The sequence below is a fragment of the Malurus melanocephalus genome, unplaced genomic scaffold, assembly GCF_030028575.1.
Source record: "Malurus melanocephalus ecotype Western Australia unplaced genomic scaffold, MMel_1.1 scaffold_561, whole genome shotgun sequence".
Taxonomy (NCBI): Eukaryota; Metazoa; Chordata; class Aves; order Passeriformes; family Maluridae; genus Malurus; species Malurus melanocephalus.
The window spans coordinates 123,438-146,098 of NW_026623793.1; the positions used below are offsets into that span (position 1 = coordinate 123,438).

Here is a 22,661-nt window from a genome sequence, read left to right on the forward strand (position 1 = left end):
GGGGTAGAGCTGCTCTGGGCATTTTAAAGAGAAACCTCAAAAACAATCTAACAGACTGTTGGAAAAAAAAAATGCTTTTTTTAGAGATGTCAAGGTATTTTCTAGCTTTTAGACAAATTCATTCACTTAAATGAATGGCTGGCAACTCTGAATACTCTTATTCAGAATTATCTGAATTGAAACATCAAAAGTTTACTTGCAGAAAAAAAAAATCCCAAAAAACAAAAAAACAGAGAAGCCGTTACCAGAATTATTTTGTTCCAGGTGTTGAGTTGGCCATGCATGTTTAACTCATGCAAAAAATAACTGACTGAAACCAGCTTCCCGTGAAGTTAAACCTCTTTGCATATTTCAAGATAGACCATGATACAATTTAAAATAATTTTTTAATACCTTTTGGATTAGTGAGAAACGGTTTATATGAAGAAAAGGGAGAAGATAGACCATGATACAATTTAAAATAATTTTTAATACCCTTTGGATTAGTGAGAAACGGTTTACATAAAGAAAAGGGAGGAAGAATCGCGCTGTTTCTTATGGTTGCAACCTCCTCGGGTGCTTCATAAGGTGCAAATCCTTGGAAACGAACAGCCCTTTTGGGACAGCGTTATTCCTGAAGCCATTCCAGCAGCTGGATCAATGGGAACCCTTGGGATGACTCCCGAGGGAACGCCGGGGCACCGGGACGCGCCGAACACACGGAGCCGCCGCTGTCAAAGCCGCCGCCTCCACASAGCCCCTTCCCAACCCTTCATCCCCCGGCATTGCCGTCAGCGCCAGAGCCRCCTCACAGGGGAATGTCCCGAGGGACCGCCACCGCAGCTCCCAGCACTCCCAGGGGACGGGAGGACACCCCGATCCTACCCAATACCTCCAGCACCGGGATCAGGATCAGAGTCAGGCTCGGGGTCGGGATGGAGATCCCGGTGACAGCCGCCGCCTTTCCGAACTTCCCGCCGCGGCGCCGCGCCTGACGTCATGACGCCGCGCCGCCCCGCCAGGAGGAAGTCACGTGCGCCAAGAGCCGGGCGCGCCCCCGCCGCCGCCGCGCACGCGCGGGCGCCGCCGCCGGGCTTTTTTTTTTTTACCTGAGGAGAGGGGGAGCGCGCAGGGTGTCGCGTCGGGACTGAGGAGGACGGTGGCGGAGCCGGAGCCGCGGACGGGCCGGGCGGAGCCGAGCCGAGCCGAGCCGGTGTCGCCGCGGCGGCGGCGGCAGGTCAGTGGCCGGGGAGGAGCTGCGGGTTCGGCGGTTGCGGCGGGGGCGCAGACAGGGGGCGCTGTCGTTCCCCCCTCAGCGGCTTTCCCGCCGCCCGCGCGCGCAGCTCCCCCCGCCGCCCCCTCCTCGCGCGCTCCCCTCACGGCCGGGGGCGGGAGGGTCCCGTCGGTGTCCTCAGGTCAGCGATCCGCACCGGCATCACACTAACCCTGACCCGCTCTCTGTCCGCCTCGGGCATCCTCCTCGCCCSGTGCCCGCTGCTCCCGGCGCGTGTGGAGCCTTCCTGAGGGCTCGTCACCGCCTCGGGGCGCTGAGGTGGCTTTGCCCTCGAGTGATGCACRGGTGACTCTTCTGCCTGGGGTCATGCCTTGACGCTTCGTGTTGGGGCTGAGGGACCCGTGCTGAGGGGGCACCTGGGGCTAGTCTGTCATTATTTTTTAAGTGTTTTCACTGTAGGATCTGTGAATCGCTAGAGCAGCAGCACCTGCGGTGTCAGTACCTGTTTAGTGGTTGATGTGTGGTGGTCAGGCTTCTCAGGATAAGTCAGGGCTAGAAAAATCTATTTCACATTGTTTGTCTACCCCTRTTCTAAAGGATAAAGAAGGTGAGGTTCTCTTTTAAAGTTTTTCAGTGGTTTTGATCTAGTGCAGCAGAGAGGTTGGCTTTTGTAATCACTTCCACTCTGCTTCCAAGTATTTATTCCTGCTGCTTCCCTTCAGTGGCTCTGATGCTTGTTCAGTTCCTTAATCGCCTGGTTTTCCCCAATAGGGGAGAAACAGAAATTAGTTCTCAGGTCACAAAACTCAGCTGTATGACTTGAGGGYGAGATACTGCGAGGTGAAGGAGCTGGGCTGCCCTTTTGGTGTCATACAGGTGAATCCACATAATCGTATGCTGGTGCCAGCTTATATTTAAATCATAACCACATATTCACTTATGTCAGAAAAGACCTCTGACATCGAGTCAACCTTTGACCTTTCCCCACTTGTCAACCAGASCATGGCACTAAATCCCATTGCCAGTCCTGAACACAAATTAATCCACTTYGCACCTCCTGAGATGACAGAGGGACGGGTAACCAGGGCACAGCTGACACACAGGGATCTCCCTATGTGTGGGAATGGTCTTAACAGTCAGCGCTGTCAAGTGGAAGCAAAGTTTTTTCTGTCTGTGGGCACACTAGTTTCATGAAATGTATTAAATGCCTTAAAACTGCGTTTAAAATAAYAGTGGTTTCATTGCTTAAAATGCATGGGGAAAACAGAAGGTTCTTTGTTTTTAGGTTAAGATATTTTTGCAGGCCTCCATGTATTAACTSCTGTCCTTTCTTACCTCGCTTTGCATAGAGAGAAGTTTCAGGGCAGGGCAGGAACCTCACTTCTGCAGCTCTGCCTGTATCTGTATTGGTGTAAAAKTGTTACAGGATGTGACTTTTTAAGTACTTTCAGGTTTGCAGAGTACTTGCATTTATTCCACAGTACACACCTAGGGCTGCCACTGACYATACAAAAACATTTTCATAGTAAATGAAGTATTTTCAATTCTTATTTTTTTCTCCCTCATCCCCTATTGCCCCATTTACCTTTTTTTAAATGCCCAAATCAAACAAACATTTGCATTAATGCTTGAAAGAATAAAGTATATTTTATGTCTGCACYCTGTTTCTTCCAGACCTTGTATTACAGTTGAGTTTTATTATGTTTTCTAGATGTTTACAGTAATAGAAATTGGGGTTGGATAGGGGTTAGCACTGACAACTTTAATTTTTTTGAGCCTAGATGAGTTTCTGTAGATGGGTATGGAGCTATGTTATTTTGATTTGTGTTATCTTTGCTTTCCTAAAGTTCCTTTCCCCTTTAATTGTCCCTCCTTYTACTGGTTTCACTTTGGCACATAGAGGCACTGCAATTTTACTCCTTTTGAGGAGATTTTTTGCTTTATCACYGTGAAGTTTTGACCCTGCTTTTGCTTTGTTCTGATTTTAATTGTGTATCAGTGCTGGCAGTGAGTTGACATGTGAAAACTACAGACTGCCTTATGCCTTGGCATATGGAGATTGCTACATTAATTAATTGGATCTTTGTGTACATAGTAATAGTTGATATTATATACTGGATATAGTTGATATAATTGATATATAGTTGATATAATTTGCTGGAGTGGAGCTTGAACTTGCTGAGCAGTTTTACCTGGCTTATCTTTCCAAGGTAGTTGCTGACCTTTCACTGTCTTGAGTCATCAGCTCACAGTGCAGAGGAGAAACTGATCTCCGGCTGAGGAAGCCTGATTTGCACAATAATTTGGGGACCATTTCCATTTTGCCATCCTGGTGTCGAGGTGGGCTTCCTCTCTGATGGCTGTGTTCACGTTTCCCTCTCTACTGCCTTGGCAGAGAGCTGAGAAGTCWTTCATATGGTGATTGCAACATTAATTACTTTAATTTTTGTGTTAATTTAATTTTCCAAAAGCCGTCTGCCTCTGGCAGCAGTGCTTTGTTTTGCTTGTGTGAAATGAGGTACTGAAGTGGTGACTGGCAGTTTTCAACTGCAGCGAATTGAAATGTGAACAAAAGAGATGAATTGATGCATTAAAAAGACTTTATATTTTTCAAGATAAATCTGTATATTACRTCACTTGCTTCTAGTTAGTGTTTATTTTCAGGGATGTGATTCTGGAGTTCTGACAGGCCTTGGTTTGCCATTAGAATCAGAGACACTTTATTGAATTACTGCTCTTGGGCAGGGCCTTGGCAGCTGATGGATTGAGTGGTTTGCATTTTTGACATAATAAAGACAATTTTTTTAAACCTTGCTATTACCAGATATGCCAYGTTCAAGGTTAATTAATGCAAGATTGGTTTTTGAAGCGTGCAGTGCAGTGTTTTGTGTGTGATCTTTTTCATGGTTTGTACTGGGAATTAGTGGGAGTGGAGGAATAATTATTTATCTCTTTCAGTTCTTAGAAAAAGGTGTTTATGAGGAGGAAAATCATCTAGTTTTCAGCTTTAGTTGTTATAGACTCCTTTTAGCGAGTAACTTGCTTTTCTGTTAAGAGGCCAGAAGATTAAACAAGAATATTTATTCAGTGAAATAAGACTTTTGTTTTTCTAAGATGATGTTTACCTCTTGTTTGACAGAATGACAGGAATGGAGAGTGAAACGGAGAGAGACAAAGCCATGGAAGAAGAAACCACTGAGCAGAAAAAGGAAAGAGAGAAGAAGAAGAGGTCAAGAGTTAAACAGGTGCTGGCAGATATAGCCAAGCAAGTGGATTTCTGGTTTGGTGATGTTAACCTCCACAAAGACAGATTTCTTCGAGAACAAATCGAGAAGTCCAGAGATGGGTGTAAGTTTATTTTCAGCAAATAAGATTGTTTCACTTTGTGCTTTGCTGTATTGCTGGTAACAGTGACAGGTTATTCTGAGGTGTGTGGTAAAGGTCAGGTAAAAGGCACCTGCTCCATACTGCAAATCATCAGCAGCAGCTCAGGAGGCAGAACTAGTACTAGATTTTCAAAATTTTATTTTCTCTTTTCTCGTCATATCAGGCCTAAGTTAAAGACATCTGCCAAAGCAGAAGTGATGTTTTGGTAGCCCTGATTTTCTATCTTTGTGTAATTTTAAGAACAAGCGAACAAAAGTAATTTTGCCCTCAGATGTACTGTATTTGTTTTGCAGTGTAAATAAATACAGAAATTAAAATATCACTCTAATTTGTTGATTAGATTTTTTTCTCTATGAGTTTGATTAGAAATGTAATATTTGTGTGTAGGGTTACTTTGAGTCTTTTCAGACAGTTTTTACTGTGGTTGTTTGGACTTTGTGAGGACCCCCTTAAGTTATTAATAACTTAATAAGTAAAATTTATCCTACATTTTCTGGAGATGTGAAACATTTTTCTAGACATGTAGACATTAGAAATGTCTAAATGTTTATTAAGACTAGTGCTACATAATTCTCTGTCAAGGTTTTAGCAGCATCACTGGTTGCAACTGAAGTGCAAGCAGGGGCTCTTTGTGTTGGCAGCCCTGGGTTAAGTACTCAATTGAGTACTTGAAGAAGAGGCATGTTTTCAATGCAAATTGGTTTTGTGCTGTAAAACTACATCAGAAAGGGGGRTTTTCTTCCTTTCTTTTCAAAGACAACAGTTATCAGTGGAGAGGTAAAAGAMCAAAATTCCTTTGATAAAGGTTAGCACAAAAGAAAATTAAATATAGGTGTACTTGAAACTTCAGTGTTGATGATAAAAATTTTCTGTGAAGCCTTGGTTAAATACTGCACTTAGAACTTGCAGATTGTAGTCTAGTGAAGTAGAACACATCACCCTGATTTCATAATTTACATTTCTTTTTTTTCCTCTAGATGTTGATATATCACTTCTTGTTTCTTTCAACAAAATGAAAAAATTGACTACTGATGGGAAGCTGATYGCTCGAGCAGTTAAAAGTTCATCTGTTGTAGAGGTATTTAACATCTCACCCTTCTGTGTTTTCTACTTCTGGAAAAGTAGTAGTAGAGATGCTGAAGTAGGCAATAATCTCATGGAAAATTCYCATTTCTCCTTACTTTWAGYTGGACTTGGAAGGAACCAGGATCAGGAGACGGCAGCCTCTGGGTGAGCGCCCGAAGGACGTGGACAGTCGGACTGTCTATGTGGTAAGGCTGGACTTGTGTGTGTCCCTGCCTGTTGTTCCTAACTATGGAAACTCCATTTGGGCATCAGGAATTTTGGCTGCTGCTGATTGTGCAGCAGAGGGAAAAGAAATTAATTAAGAAAAAGCAGGTGAGCAAGAGCTGAGAGTCATTGTGGCAAGAAAGGGCTTAGTTTGGTGCACGGATTTTTTGTGCCAGCTTAAATCCTTTTAAATGCTGCTTCCCGCGCTGAAAAGGTGCAATTTCATTGAGCCATTGCTGTGTTCACTGGGTTTTTTTAATGCCATTAGAGAAGCCCCGGTGGTACTAAGAAATATTTACTAATTACATTAATGTAGTTAAAGCTTTCTAATAACAACTTAATTAGTTTCATCAAGCAGGATCTAGCTGTTTACCAAGTTTATCAAGATCCCCAGTTTATCAGGATACTTTAGGCAGCATTATTTGTCTATAAGATCTGTTACTGCAAGTGCCTCTGGTTTTGTACACACAAACACCTTTCTTTTAAAGGCAGAACAGAGCTGAAAAATTTTAACAACCCTCCTAGTAACACACTGTCCTGTGGCTACCTTGATACTGGAATGGTTCCTTAATTTAAATGAAAATAGCTTATGCTGATGGGTTAAGTCTGCATCTCACCATGGTATTTCAGCTGTGTCAGAGTGAAAAAGCTGTTATGTTGTGGAGCCACTTAAGTGGTAACTTGGAAAGAAATCTGATGGTTGAGCTGTTGTGTAAACCTTGGACAATTTTTTTTAAATTAGATTTCAAGCCAGTGTGGAATTTGCTTTGTGTCTAAAGATAGCTTTTTATGACTAGTATAAGTTTTGCTATGTATCTGTGGTTATTAGCAGCTGAATTAGTATTTTCCAGATTTTCCAGACAGTGCTGAATTTTCTGTGATAAAGATACACCCTAATCATGGCCGAAATGCCAGCCCACCCAGATAAGCAGAAACTGAATTGCTCTGACAATTCCTTCCTTAACAAAAACCCGGAAAAGGTGGTTGGGTTTTGTTTTTTTAATGCAATGTGCCAGACATAGTATTTTGCTAGGATGATTACAGGGGCTGCTTAGAACTCTGAAATACTTTGTGTCATTTTTGGATAAAATATTCTACTGTTGTGAGCTACAGTGTCTATACAGAGCTGAAGCATTTGGCTAAATGTTTTGTAAATAGCTGGTATATGGCAATGGGGACAGTAGAAGTAGTCCAAGCTTGGTAAGTTAAATTTCTCTAGAACAATGTGACTTTTTTTATATGGTTTAACACAGACTTCRCTATTACACTATTATTTTTGCACTTAGCCCATTAAATTTTTAAAACTTGAAGTAACTGGCTTTTCAGCTTAATGCCAAACCATGGCAAAGTTCATGTAAAAAGGGATTCTGAACTGATAAATATTCCGCTACATGGAAAACCTTATAGTCCAGTAACTAACAGTGCAAAAAATRSAACACTGCTGTTGTTTRGGCATGAATTTGAGAGTGGRATTTTCAAATGYTTCAGTTTGGTCAYGTTAGAAATTGGTGTGACACGATTTGTTTTTGACTGGGGAGTGGAAAACAACTCAGATACGATGTCCATAAGCTGCTAAAATCTGTTGCTGCATTGAGGACTTTACAGAAGTAAAAATTAAACAGTTTTGTTGTCCAAGAAGCTGTGTAAAAGTTTCTGCTCGTCTGATGAATTGAGCTCTCAGTGWTAACTATTCAACTTGAAAATATTGACTACTGGTGTAAGTTTTTATTTCTTTACTGGCCTGTAAGAAATCTTTGTGATACCTGCATTACCACCAATTAAAAAGAATTCCTTGTGCTTTGCAGAGGGTGGTTTGGGACAGGTCAGTGTTGTATTTGCTCCAAGGCTTTAAATTTACCAAGATACTTTGTCTTGCAAAGATGCAGCTGCAGGTTTTGGTGTCACAGGAAATAAGCATCTAAATTAAATATATAATGTATTTGTTGTAGGTACATGAATGATTAGAGATCTGTTCTCGAGTCACTGTTTACTACCTGGATACTAAGACTCTCAACATTTGGACATCAAACTTCTATTTATTTTTTTTTATCCTTTAGGAGCTGCTTCCCAAAAATGTCAATCACAGTTGGATYGAGCGGGTGTTTGGGAAGTGTGGCAATGTAGTTTACATCAGTATCCCCCGGTATAGAAGTACTGGTGATCCAAAGGGCTTTGCTTTTGTTGAATTTGAAACTAAAGAACAAGCAGAGAAAGCCATTGAGGTGAGTGCTGGTGCTCCTGCTGCTGACATTGTTCCTGGTGTCACATTGTGATATAAATGGTGTGCTCTTTACTAGGTCACCTACTGAATCTTACAGAAATTCCTAAAATACCATCATTAAAAAGCTTCAYTTAACAGGAGTTATGTTACTCTTTCCTACTCCCAGACCTACMATCAGTTCCACAATTCTTTAAGTATTTAATTCTATTAATAGGAACATGAAGATTTAGTAGAAATATAATGGTTTTTTTTTTGGTTGGTCACTCTTTGTGAAAGAGATGTCTGTGTAACAGTGAAATGATCATTAAATTGTGGTCATACATAATTTTTTTGTATTTAAATGTGATTTGGAAGTATTTAYGTATTGAAATATGATGAGGACTGTTAGTATTAACTGGAATGCAACATCTTTAAAGAAAGTATTTTTAGTAATGGTATGTGGTTTTCATTTTCCTTGTTTAAGTTTTTGAATAATCCACCAGAAGAAGCACCACGGAAACCKGGGATTTTCCCCAAAACAGTGAAGAATAAACCAGTTCCTACACTGAATTCAAGTGATAACACTGTAGTAGGTATGTATTACTAAGTTATTGGGATCAAAGTATTGTTATTTGGATCAGTTTTGTGCCTCAGCTTCTGAAGAGAGACTTYTCAGCTGCTGTGTTACTGCAGTTTCATTTCATGTTTCTTAAAAACTTCTTATAAAAATAATATGTCGGTGTGTTTGGCCAGTATAGGCTTAAATTATGTAAAATCTACTGTAGTTTATGAGCAAGTATCACAGGACTATGATTCAACTTCATCATTGAAACATTTTCCCTCATTTCTGATGGTGTAATACAATTTGCCAGAGTTCAGACATCTTCCAGTCTTTTAAGCTTAGTGATAAATCATGTTAATATTCCTCAAAATTGTGATCAGTTCTTTGTTATACCAGTAACTATTAGTGGAAACAAAAAACTGAAATCAAATCCATGATTTTCAAACCCTGCTTTCCACCCACTTTTTTTTTCACTTTGTAAAAAACTCAGGGAAAACTATTTGTCAGTGTTGAATCTCTCCCATAGAAATGCCAGAGACAACCTTCTCATTTAACAACCCAGTTTTATCGTGGTGTGTGCTGTCATGATTGTTTAGGTTAATCTAATCTAGTGGTTAATCATGGGCAATTTTTAATATTGTGKTTTTTATCCAGAAGAGAAGAAAAAGAAGAAAAAAAAGAAATCCAAAATCAAGAAAGACAGCAATGCACAGGCAGCTGCAGAGCCAAAGGAATCAAGCACAAACACTACAACAGAGCCAGTACCCAAGTCTAAAAGACAAAGGACTCCATCAGAGTGTTCTGAGATGGAGGGAACTGAGACTCCCAAGCAGCCCTCAAAAAGGGAGAAAAGGAAATGGGACAGAGCAGAAAGCTCAGAGGTAACCTGGGAAAGCAGGCCAGGAAARAGAAAACGAGCCAGCTCAGGAGATGGTGAAGCATCAGCTCCAAAAGTCAAGAAAACTGCTGAAAAAGATGAAGTTGAAACACTCAAAGAAGAAACAACCGAAGAAGCTCCAAAAGATTCCAATGGTAAAAAGTCTGGCCTTTTTATTACCGTGGATTTTCTTGCATAAATGAAGTGGAATAGCAGATATCATTTAGGGATGATGAGTTAGGCTGGGTATAGTGGTGGAATTAGGTCAGCTCCAGGCATATTAAGTGTTCCCAGTAGTTAAATTTAAACCTGGTGAGGAGTCATTCCAAGAAGAGGAGCTACATGCASAATAATGAAGAAGTTGCAACACCAATGCAGGTAAATCTAATCAGAAGTAAAAATAGATCAAAGGTTTTCATTTCAGTAAAACTTGAGTGAGGTAAAGTATGGGTTAAACAGAGAGCTTGAGCAAATGGAGACAACAGGAATCTAGATAAATAATTAAAATACAAAAGGGAAAAGTAAAGATCCCAATTTGTCCCATGAGATAAGAAGAGCTGCATTGAAATTAATTTCAGTGTGATAAGGAGAGTAAACTTTGGTAGTTGATGAGCTGGACTAGAAGTAATTAATACAAAGAACCAATAGATACTGAATGTGATTTTATTGAAAAAAGCCTTCATTGGGACAGAATTAAACATGTTTTTATTTGGACTGTTAGATGTTGAAGTTTCTGCAGAGGAAGATAAAGACAAAAAAGACACATCCCTTTCCAAATCTAAAAGGAAACACAAGAAAAAACACAAAGAACGACACAAAATGGGTGAAGAGGTGATTCCACTCAGAGTACTCTCCAAGTAGGTGATGTAACATTACCATTTCTCATGACAACAATGAGGGTTTTTTTTTTATTAACAGTACATGATAAAACTAACAAAAACCTCAATTTTTCCATTTGTCACACTTTCAGTAATTATGTAAAAGCCTTTTTTATTAATTTAGGTTTGTGTTGGGTTGTCTGATTTTATGGTTTAGTACAATTCAATTTTACCTTAGGGGGGGTCTTGTGAATTGTGTTTTCTTTGTGGCACCACATTTTTGTTTAAATGTTTTAAAGCTGTTTTTTCTGCAGTATGGAGTGTGTCAGTTGTAAGAAAGATTTGAGTCGTGATTTGAATGCTTGACATTTATTGCTTCAAAAATTTGCTTTACTTTTAGTTAAAGTATTTCAAACCTTAGGAATTGTTTATTTTTTAAGTCTTGGTATGTCTGACAGTCCATCACCATTGCTAAAGTGCAATTCCAATGTTCATACAACAGAGTTGCATATTAGCAACAGTATTAGCCTGTAGCAAAAAGATTCAAATATCAGAGTTTAATTCTTAAAAATATTAATAATCTAAAAGTGTTGGGCTTTTAGGAGTCACCGCAACTAAAACATGGAAGCACTTACTTTTTAGGCATCCAGCAAGTACCTCCATGTTAAAGTAGAGGGGGTCCTCGCCGTTTTTTGCTGCAAAATTGTAGTTTATATAGAAACATTTGATGACATGATACATTTCCAGAGGGAATTGTTGATGTGAAGAGGATTCACCACCACTAAAACATGGAAGCACTTACTATTGTGGAGCAAAGCAAGTACATCCACATTTAAGTTGTGGGGGTCCTTTGGTCAGAAACTACGGATAACTTTTAAAAATACAGTATAAGAAAACATGCATGTTCATTTTTTTAGAAGCATTTGAAGATTAGGATCCACCGCCACTGAAACATGGAAGCACTTACTTTTTTAGGCAGCAGGTACCTCCATGTTAAAGCAAAGGGGAGTCCTTTAAAATTAAAAATCGCTTTAAATTGATTTAAACCACTTATGTAGCACTTGGAGAAGATCTGTTCGCACCAAAACTTTTTTCCCGGATCTCAAAACGTGCAGGCCAAAAAAAAAATATAATCCTGGCTGGCGTTTCAGGATTGCGATCAGGATTCACCTCTACTAAAACATGGAAGCACTTACTTTTTCTATATTACAGAAAGCACCTCCATGTTAAAGTAAAAGGGGTCCACGCAAAAAAAAAATAAAGCTGGTTATCGACGGTGCTTGTCTCCTGCCACCGGCATGCTGAGCAAACTGCAACAAACAGAAATTTAGTTTAATATTATTCAACTGTAGCAAAAGGGTAAAAAGAACTTTAAGGAGTGTATAAGCATCGCAAGTACTTGCCTGACTCATTCTCCATGGTCTCCTCTTCCTTTGAGTTACCAAGTACCTCCTTGGGCTTGTATTTATACCAAACTTAGCTATGGGATGGTGTTGCCTTTTTATCTCCCAAGAATCATTACGTGGGTCTTTTGTTATTTTAATGCCYTTGCTCTGTTGAGAATGTATGATCCTGGGTGAGTCTGGATGCTTTTTTGAAGTATACAGTTGTCACTGTTAACAGCTAAAACCATTACCACAAGATATCCTCCTCTTTAAAAATCCTCTATCAGCTTGTTTGATAGCACAGATTAGGGTAACAATGAGTCGTTCTCACAGTGGCACTGCGGGCATTGTGTTGCTGTGGAGCAAAGCTCTGGCTGTTTGCAGAAACATCTCCATGTTAAATGTATGTAAATATATAAATTGCTTCCATGGGGGGGTATTTTTTAACCGAAATGCATTTAAATAGTGAGGAATGTCCTTATCTCAGTAGGTTTTTGGTGAGTTTAACCAGTTGTTGATTTTCCATCAATGATTTTTTTCTAGAAAATGAATGACTGATTCTTAATATAGTGACACAGGAGCTGGTTCACTGAACTAATTCAGTGAATTGAGAGTTCACTGTCTCTGAATTAACTCTGAATTTAGTGCCTGTGCTCTGCCTAGTTCCAGTGGAAAACACAGTTTACCAAACTGTTCTCTATACTGTCTGAATGTTTAAAGCAAATTTGCAAATCACTCTGTTGGAATCATAGTTTGATACTGTTGCAACTCTCTTGAATTATTAAAATCTGAAGTCATGGGAAATTAAGTTGGGGACCATTTGATTTGTAAAGTACAGGAAAATCTTCAGTGGCAGAATGGTTGGCACTGTTCACCAAGTCCAGCTAAAGCTGTTMAATTGTCGTTGAGTTTCTCAACATTAGTTTCTTGTTTACAASTGATGTGCTGTGCCTGTGTTGCTGCTTTTAGGACCGAATGGATGGATTTGAAGCAAGAATATTTGGCCCTGCAGAAAGCCAGTATGGCCTCCTTGAAAAAAACGATGTCTCAAATTAAACCCGAGCCCGTGGGAGAGATGGAAACAGAATCTGGTGTGCAGAAATCTGAAAATGACAAAAGTAATCCGGGCTTTTGTTTTGTTTTACTTCATGTTTCTAGTATGCAAGCAGAAGTGGTGCAAGACCCTAAATTTGCAGAAACACTGCTACGAGACTTTATTTTGTAAAATACTGGGGTTTTCTCRAAATGTCAGATAGTAAAAGCAAACCCCTCCCTGTATTTGAATAAATTTGGGATTTATATATAGAAAGTTTTATTAATAAAGACTAAACAAATTATTTCAGCATATTTCAGTAGCACTTCTTAGGCTTACAGATCTTTTTAGGTAATTGTAATTATAAAGCCTCAGACAGGTAAATCAAACATCAGCTTTTTTTGTGCTACAGCTCGGGCCTGACCTGCTTGGGTTTAACTGTTCCAAAGGTATTTAAAAGAACAGTTTTAAATTGGGCTTTATTATCTCTATGGATAAGAGGAGCTTTGTAATTATGGTCTCAAAGTTGTATTTCTTTTTTTTTTGCTCTGAATGCTCTGTGCTTTTCTTCACTAACTTCAGCACTGATGTTCCAATGGCCTTTTGCATGTTTTTAGTTATGGTGGAACTGAGGGGTTACTATACACTATAATCAGTACAATACAAAATATTCTTATAGGAAGAGGCTGTGGACTGTAAAAAATTCTCTAAGACGTTTTCTTGAAGGTTTTTTTTTAAATTAAATTCGACCTATGGATAATCTTTATCTGTGATTTTAAAAGACTCGATCTTTAGTAACAGTATCAGATGCTTGTTAACATTATGTTACTTTCATAATTTCTTAATTTTTTTCAACCTAATAAGTGTAAAAATTTGTTTCTATTCCACCCCCATCCCCCCTCCCCGGTTTTTAACTTGACCAGCCACCAGTGAAGATTGTGCCCCTCCCGCCAAGGCCAACACAATGGGGCCTCAGTTCGTCAGCGGAGTAATTGTGAAGATCATTAGCACCGAGCCCCTGCCGGGCAGGAAGCAGATCAAGGTAATGCCTTTGTAACCTCAGGGTAGCTGTTAGCCTTTCCTCTTACCCTGCCCCCCAAATGTTTGAATATGGAGCACCATTTCACCCAGTCTTGCTGATTTTTTTTTTTTTTAACTGTTGGGCCAGTAGCTGTGTAGAGATTCTTTTTTAGTATATGTTAATGGCAGATTTTTCAATGGCAAAATAGGCAAAGGAGGATGTTTCAAAGTGAAACCACACCTTTAGTGTGCTTTGAGCAATGTCAAGTTGRTAATGAAAATATGGAGGGAAAGAAGGAATGTTCTACTGCTTTCCAGTTTAAAAAAAGGAGCTGGAGTCTGCTGCAGTGCTCTGTATCTGTCACTGTGCCAGTCATCCTGACAAGAGAGCTATAAAAGTGTATATATGGGGTCTTTTTAAAGTTTATGGTGTTTGTATCATTAACAGCAATCTGGAGGCAGAAAAACGCCCTCTGCATGAGAAACCAATTTTCTTTCTTTCAGTAAGAATTTTACAATGACAAAAGCTCCATTTGAGGGAGAGTGACAGCAGTGGAACTTGTTGATTCAGTCACTTTTTACCAAATAGAAGTGCTCATTTTTGTCGAATTGTATACCTTCAGTTTTGTGTGATGACACAACACAACTACACACATTGAGTAGAATATTTCTTTTTAAGGAAAATACCAGTTTTAAGCTGTCTGAATGCTGGAGACACAGAGAATGTGGCACAAGTTGTCCCTGTAACCTCTGAGGCTCTCTTTGACTGCAGGATACAACTCACTGTGTTTAGTTTGTGTCACACCTTAATATATTGTGAATAAAAGGAAAGCTTACTACTTAAATAACAGAAAACGTACTTATTTCGTTTTTTTAAGTTTTTTAAAATGGTTTTGTTTTTCTGGCCATACAAGTTGTATAACTCTGTGGAAGGCAGAATTGCAACCAAAGCTGGCTTGTGGTGTTACTGGATTACTGGACTGTCATCTGCAGCCAACTGCCACAAAGCAATGCTTCTGGGGCTTTTTTCCCCTCAAACTTCCACAACTGATCTGCATTTCTCATTTTATGGAAACAGTTATRTGTGTCACAGAACCTGGAAAGGTCTTTGCATTGTAGTTTAGATATTATTTTGATGTTTTAATTTTACACTCCACTGCTTTCCTGTTTTGCTCTTAAGGTGCTTGTCAGAGCTACTAATTTTTGCCAGCTCCAGGGAAGTATTTGYTTTGTTTTAGTTTTTCAGAAATCATGACTCTGGGATAACAGAATAAAGCTGAAGAGTAGCTTTTGTTGGCTCTSAGATGATGATAACAGTGTTGTCACTTAATTTTTGTTTTGTTTAAGGCTGCCCTTGGTAGTGGAGGGTTAAAAGCAGTATGTGATTCCTGAATAGAAGCATCTTACTTGAGCTGCCTGCTGTGARCAAAATTGACTAGGAATGTGTGGTCCTACTTAATTTCCCTAACAGCAGGAATTACAAGACAAGTACTTCATCTGCAAGAGCATTTGTGACTCTTCTTCCTTCAACTGTCAGTGCAAATTTCCAGGCAGAGGTCACTTCATAAAGATCGACTTGTTTTACCACTACTCATTTCTCAAATAATCTGCCATGAATGATCTTGGTTTTATACATTAATCTGTAAATCAAGTCTGATATTTTTCTGATRGGCTGAGATTTATCAATGTTAAGGTACACAATTATTACTTTTGAAAAGCATCAGAGTGTTGAAATAAATGGATGATGCTCSAGTAGTAAAATTATACTTAACGCAAAAAACCCCACAACATTTCCAGGAACGACTGCTTTAAATTGTTGATGGAGGGCAGGATGAGAGATAGATGGGTAGATGTTGTAGGCTCATAAATCAGAATTCAGTTATAACCTTCTTAGGAAAATATGTTAATTCAGAGCTCTTTGACAACAGATTGATCGATTAAATGACAAAGTTCAGTTACTGCCTCCTACATCACGACCTTTTTGAAAATGTTAATGACCTCCAAATGGAATGGTCAAAAGTCCCTCTTTTTATATTGTCTTTTTGAAGGCTGATTTATGGTGTTTGTTGTCTGATGCTTTGACAGGATGCTCTGGCAGTGCTGGCTGAGGTGGCTTATGTTGACATGCTGGAGGGAGACACCGAATGCCACGTCCGTTTTAAGACTCCTGAGGATGCACAGATTGTTATGAGATCACACAAAGAGATACAGATCAAAAACAACTGGAAATTTGAAGTTCTCACTGGTAAGACTTCTTTTTTTTTATGGAAGTACAGGAGAAGCCTTAAAGGGGCTCATTCTTGTTGAATTTATGGATATATTTAAATACCTTGGGGGAAGAGATGGAGTATTAGTTTGTTTTTCTTCTGTGAGTCTTTTCATCTTCCAAGTCCTGTGCAATTGGCAAAACTAAAAGAAGTTTAATGCCACCATTCAGAGCAAAATAATGATTTTTTTGCTTGCTATTACAAACCAAATTTTGTTCTTTTTAGAGRGATTTGCTTCACTTTCAGTGGCAATGGACTATAAAATTTAATTCACATTTCAGCTTTATGAATAGAACATTCTGCTAATGCAAAAGATTTTAAAGGAAGACTTTCTTGAAAATACTGAGCATATGTGTGAAGTGACTTTGCAAGGATCTRACAGCATGGATATGCCTAAAGTGGGTTTAGCACTTACCTACTAATTGATCTTGATTTTTCAGGAAGTTGAATAATTTAGGCCAGAATAACCTTTTTTTTTTTTTTAACATATTTACACAAAAGTTTTTGCGGGCTCTATTTTTGCATTTCGTTTTAATGTGTGTTATTTCTTTCTGAAATTTCTGTGTTATTCTAAATTCRTATCTTGTATTACACTGGATTAGTTTGCCAAGTGTAGAGAAGCCTCTTATGGAATTGAGGGATAGAAAAAAGGAGAAGCTTTCATACTTGGTGGATTCATAAAACTTGTATGTTTGAGAGATGCACCAAAAAATCTAAATGTGCAAAAAAACCCTTGGTTGAACAATATGAGACTGCCTCATTTGTGTATTTATTTTTCCCTACTCTTGCACAAATCCTCATATGGGGCCAAATCTGGTGGTGCAGGGATGTAGAGTTCCCAAAAGGCCAGTTAAGGATTGCAAAAGGAAAAGCTTTGATGGAAGCATTAACCTTCATGATGATATCAAAGTTAATTGAAGTTGAGACTCACTGAGTGCTGCTAATGTCATTTGGAGATAGATTTGTCTCCAGCGTGCTCRGTGTTTCAGAGATTCAGAAATAACCTCAAATTTTGTTTTACAGCTCTGTATCTGCTTTTCTCTGGTTTTGTATCCTTACATAAGAGTGTAGTGTGAGATTAGGAGTAAGTACTACATTGTAGGAGCATTCCATTCATAGTCTTAAGAATTTTTTTTTTTCTAACTGGCTCATTGAAATGAGAATGGAAAATCTTTCCAGGAACTCACAGTCAGGATTTTTGTYTTTTCTTGGTGCCAGAAGGTGAGAGATAAAAAGGAAAGAATCTTTAATGCTCCCTACAGTGGGKACTAAAGATTTCCCAGTAGTACTTTACTCTTCAGGATTTGACTTTAAGTATCTTCAGCTTGGCATCTGGCAAGATGGTAAGCGTCTGTGATCATGYTTAGATGTGAACTTTTGCAGGAATCTTTTCCAAGATGATTCAGAAACTTCAGTGTAGCTGAAGATGAGCCCTGAGACCATGCAAAATGATGTCACAGAATTCCCATTGTGATAATTCCATCACAAATCAGAAGGAACAGTGGCAAACTGCTGCTTGCCTGCAAAGCAGCTGCTGAGAAAAGCTGCAGAATTATTTGCTTTTGTRTTGCTACCCATGCTCAAATATTCCTGACTGCTCATGGAAGCCCCCAGGCAATGATTTTCATGAAACAAAATAGTCTCATTTATTCTTATAGTAATTACTTTTTTTTCCCTCTTGTTTAGTAGTTATTTAAAAGGAGCCAGAGGTTGAGTGGATCAGTAAATTAAAGGGGCTTCCTTGTGCTGGGGTGAAACTTCAGCTAWAACTTGGCTCCTTTTGCTGATGACATGTCGAGTTCAATTCTGTATGACTTTTGTGGGTAAGAAATTTAAGACTGCTGGGGAAATAGTTGTTGGGTTTCCCTACAGGTGTTTATCTAAGAACAGATTTCATCCACTTCCCGTGGCTACTTTTATTGACATTTCTCAATGTCAATTTTTCCCCAAGGTGACAATGAACAGCGTTACTGGCAGAAGATTTTAGTGGACAGACAAGCTAAGCTGAACCARCCTCGGGAAAAGAAACGGGGTACTGAGAAGGTAACCTGCAAATCAYGTTTTTCTTCTACAGCCATGGTTGCAAACATGAGTCTTTCTGCATTGCTTTATGTTTCTGGATTCTCTGACTGTGTATTTAATTCTGTTAAATCACGTAGTAGTGACTTGGCAGCAGGGTTTTACAGCCACAAAGCAGGGAGTGGGGTTTTCCTGGTCCAGTTGACAAGTGCAAGGCTTGTCTTTACAACTACAACTGGAGAAAATTAAGTCCATGAGTAAAGGCCTGAACTTAATTTGTAAGCTGGATTGCTTTTCATACCCTGTCTGGATGAGCTCRTTAATAAGTTAAGTAGTCTTGATGTGCTCTAGTGAAGTCAAATCTAGTGCTATACCCTTAAATCTCTAGCAGAGTCCAGAAAATCATTTTCTTGAGAATGAATTATTTTTGTGATGATGAACACAATTTGAATCGTGCACAGTTCTGTGCTCTGGTGAATGCTGGGGTGTTCCCAGTGAGGTCAGGAGCCTGTGCACTGGTGTGACTGTTCTCTGACCAATCTGATGCTGCTGCAAGCATGCAGAGCTGTAACTGTACAGCTTCCAGATCCAAACTGGGAAATTGCAGCCTTCTCCATGTGCCTGTGGGGCTGCAGCACTGCAGGAGTGTTGCAATGAACTTGCAGTGTGCAGCCTCTGCTCCAGCCCCAGCAGATCTTCCAGGCATGAAGGGTTCCTTGATTAAGCCAGTCAGATCCCTGACCTGACAGAGAGGAGCCAGAGAGTATTTCACAGACGTTTTATTGCCAGGTTTGCTTCACACACATTCCAGATAAGGATTCTGACTTGGCTTTTGCCTGAATTTTTTCTGCTGTAGCTTGCAAAACTCCAGAATCATCTGACCTTAATTATTTGTTGATGACTTTGGAGACTCTTTGTTTCCTGGATGCTAGGAAAAAAAATATTATCCCATATATGATGGAAAATAAATATTTCCTTGGCCTAAAGGAACAGCAGTGGTACAGGTGAAAACCTTATGTTGTACAAGGCATATTTTGCACCTCTTGCCCTGTTTGTGTGAATGTTCTTTCAGGGATCCCGAAGACAAATCAGTTTTTTCAAGCAAAGRTGTGCCTAAAGAATTTGCCCAATGGTCTAATTTAATTTTCTTAAAAGCCTAAAAATGCCATTGACTCARGCCATTATTCTTTAATACAAACAGAAAGGGAATTTGAAAACTGCAGCTATAGACCATTTTTCTGAGTGCTGCCAGGTTTGTTTTTTTAATATACTTTTACTTTTTGAAACCAAAGGTGCCAGGGACCTTTGACTTGAATTTTGACTGCAGGAGCCCTTGCTCTCAAGTTTCCCTTGTTCATCTTTTGAAGACTGGTATTTGTTGACCAAACTGGTGTAAATTGGGCAGTAATGTACCTCATCTAGGCTTGCAAATACAAACTGTCTCAGTTCTGCCTAACAATGGCAGCACAAGGATGCAAACTCCTGCTCCTTCCCCCTGCCCATCACCTTGCCACACCGGGAGGTGTGAACTTCAAAGCCCYGGGAATTCTATTTAAATGCTAACACTGTTAAGCAAAACATCAAGACAAGAATGCCTGGCTGCAGTCAGTAAATCTTAACCCTTTCCTTTCTTTTTGACAGGCTGTATTCCTGAAATAGAGACTGATAATTTTAAAAAAAAGTTTTCATTAATATTTTCTTATTTGAAATTTTTTCCTTAGTACTTCCAAAGTGATTTCTTTTGAAGGTCACTAAGGTAGAAAAAAGCAATGTAATAATTCATAATTAAACATCTTCAGTGAAATATGCCATTAGTGTACCTTTCCTGTCAAGGTCTATCYTGTTAATAAGGTTTTGAAATCCCTTACAAGATTTTGAAGTGGAGCTTTTGCCTGTTASCTGCTTGGAATGGATGTTGGAATTCAGGCATCTTATATTTTCTTTCAATCAGTATTGAAATGCATGGACTGCATCCCATCCGAGGCAGCACACAGCTTTGAGTTTAGGCAGTTTGAAATTCCTCTTTTCTAAAGAGAAGAGGTCTGCTTAGCTTTCCTCAGGATAAGAGTTAAGGGTCACTTCAGCAGATGGTTGGTGCAGTACCCAAAACCAAAGCAAGTGATAGAGATTAATGTTCCTCTGGCACAGATCCTATAATAAAATAGATGTGCAAAAGAGATGGGATATCCCAAGGTTCCTCAGAAAAGGCCTGGCCTTGTTTTGGAGTAAAAAAGGTGTTCAGTGTCTTTGCCCCAGGCCTGGTTCATTGTCACTTCTCTGCTCCCCTCTGCCCCCCCTTCCCAATCCATCTTCCCTTTTGTCTGTTTAACTGCCTGATAACACCACCTCCGTGATTTACTGATACCGATGGAAAACCTCCCAGCCAGTACTGCTTTTTAGGGCAGTGCCACTTTATTCAGACCTAAAGCAATTCATCAGTCTGTAGCCTTCAACTCCAGACCGAGTGGAGTCTGGGCTTGCCAAAGCCAAGGCGTGAGTGCCTGCAAGCTTTCCACTTGCATCCTTGGCTCCTGGGGGGAGGTGCTGCTCAGCTTCCTTTGCACCTTGGATGCCCTTGCACACGGGAAGGAGGAAGTTTAAGAGGGTGGGAGGAGTGGTAGAAGTGAAAGGCATTTGGTGAGGAAGTGAGAATTGAGTATTTGTGAAGGGAGGAATAATTTGCAGGATATATGGAAAAGGAGAATAGTGGGAATGTCTGGGCACWGCCCACACTGTCCTGGTGATGCCTGAGGCTCCTGGCTATGGAAGGGCTGGATCCCTGTTAGGATTCAGTAGTGATGTGCTTACACATAGGTGCTGATACTACTTTGATGAGCTGGAAATGGGAATCCTKGAGGCCTCTTGCACATTCTGAGGCACTGGAATAGAAATACTCATGGGCTGCTGTCTCTGAGCTTCCCTACCTGTGTTTGTCATTCTCCATCCCATATGCTGAATGAGTAAACCATTGTGCTTCCTGTTAGGGTTGAACTATTTTAATTTTTATTTTTTTAGATGTCACAGAATAAAAGTTAGTCATCTTTAGGTCATTTTTATTGCTGGAAGCTGAAATCCTACCTGCCACAGTGAGTGCAGCACCACAGCCTGCACCTCCATGCTGTGTGCAGGACTGAGTTGTATGCAGAAGTAATAAATAATTTGATTTCTGTGTGAAATTGTTTAAATCTGGCACATTGGACTGCCTGGTGAGGAAGCAGCCCTTCCCCATAGCACCAGCTAATATCCTTGAGCAGTCCCCAGCAGAGAAATTGCGATGGGTTTTATTCAGATTTTTTTTTTTTAATGTGGGGTGGTGGTCTTGCTTTTGGGGCATTTTTTGGTGGTGTTCCTGTATTTATTTTTGTGTGGTGCCCAAGTGCATTTTTGTGTGGTTTCTTGTGTTTGTGGTTTCTGTATGTGTGTTTTGTTAGCTCTGTACATGCTTTTGACTGTTGGTTTTTATGGAATTTGGGGGTTTTGTATGTGCCTTTAGGTATATTCATGTATTGRATTTGGGGCTGTTTCAAGGGGCTTGAGAGATTTTTGCTAATTTTTTGTCATTTAGGTATTTTTTTTGCAAGTTGCATATTTTTGGTTTTGGTGTTTCTTACTGGTTTTGGGTTATTTTATATTTTTGAGGAAGTTGGTGGCTTTTTGGGGGGAAGTTGTGAGTTCTRTACGTGTCTTGGATTCTGTGTGGGGTTTATGTGTCTTTAGCTGTGGTGTTGTGTTGGTTTGTGGTGTTTCTCCATGTGCCATTTTGGGTGGATTCTTATGTTGATTTGTGGGTTTTGTGGTTTGTGTGTGTGTTCTTACTGAGTTTGTAGTTTCAGTGTGAATGTTTTTGCCTGGCTTTGGGGGTTTTTTTGTGTCTTGGAGGTTAGGTGTGTGTCTTCAGTGGGTTTGTGTTTATATTTGTTTCTGTGGGGGTTTTATTTATCGTCTCTGCGTGTGGGTTTTTTGTGCTTCTGTGTTTTGTTCATGTGGTGCTTCTGTGGTGTGCAGTGTGTGGGGTTTTTCCCTATTTAAAATTCCACAATAGTCRTAAAGTTTGGTTTGTWTTTTTTTTGGYGCTCTAACTTGTTTTTCCTACATCAATAACAAAATGAATCCAATAAAAGGATAGAGTTCTTTACTGTTGGAGGCTGTATTTTACAATTTTGAAATGGCAATTTTGTTGTCTTCCACCATGTTGGGAGGAAGGAGGGGTGGAATATACACATGGTTATAAGGTCAAATCCTAACTATCTAATTTTCCTCTAATTTTTCACCTAAATTTTCGTGTTTGCAGCTGATTGCCAAAGCTGAAAGGATGCGACTGGAGAAGACTCAACAGTCGAGCAAACACATTCGATTCACTGATGACAACTAACCAGGGTTGATGGTGAGCAGGGAAGTGAACTGTAGGTATTCCAAACAAAAACAACCAAAAGCAGCCCTCACAACCACCATGCTTACAGCAACTAAAACTGGGCCCTTGGATCCATAACTCTGCAGACTGCAAGTGTGAAGATTGGTTCWAAATCCCATTTTTAATAGGCTGAATGTTTACTGCTTCTGAGCCCTTAGGTAAAGCTTTTTGGAACATGT

The 22,661-nt window shown here is 39.7% G+C and overlaps 1 protein-coding gene across 3 annotated transcripts; it reads left to right on the top strand.

Annotated features, from left to right (window-relative positions):
• Positions 1 to 1,094: 1,094 nt before the first annotated feature.
• Positions 1,095 to 22,655, top strand: LARP7 (La ribonucleoprotein 7, transcriptional regulator). 3 transcript variants are annotated; one of them, XM_057382282.1, is made up of 13 exons: positions 1,095 to 1,216; positions 4,353 to 4,561; positions 5,578 to 5,678; positions 5,788 to 5,871; positions 7,948 to 8,112; positions 8,575 to 8,683; positions 9,307 to 9,684; positions 10,251 to 10,386; positions 12,702 to 12,850; positions 13,689 to 13,807; positions 15,871 to 16,030; positions 18,004 to 18,095; positions 22,363 to 22,655. In XM_057382282.1, the coding sequence occupies exons 2-13, from the start codon at positions 4,354 to 4,356 to the stop codon at positions 22,441 to 22,443; spliced, it is 1,782 nt and encodes a 593-aa protein (XP_057238265.1). In that variant the 5' UTR covers positions 1,095 to 1,216; position 4,353; the 3' UTR covers positions 22,444 to 22,655. The 3 variants fall into 3 exon arrangements, with proteins under 3 accessions (XP_057238265.1, XP_057238264.1, XP_057238263.1); XM_057382281.1 differs by lacking the exon at positions 1,095 to 1,216 and adding an exon at positions 1,353 to 1,558 and having other exon boundaries at positions 9,310 to 9,684; XM_057382280.1 differs by lacking the exon at positions 1,095 to 1,216 and adding an exon at positions 1,356 to 1,558.
• The last annotated feature ends 6 nt before the right edge of the window (positions 22,656 to 22,661 follow it).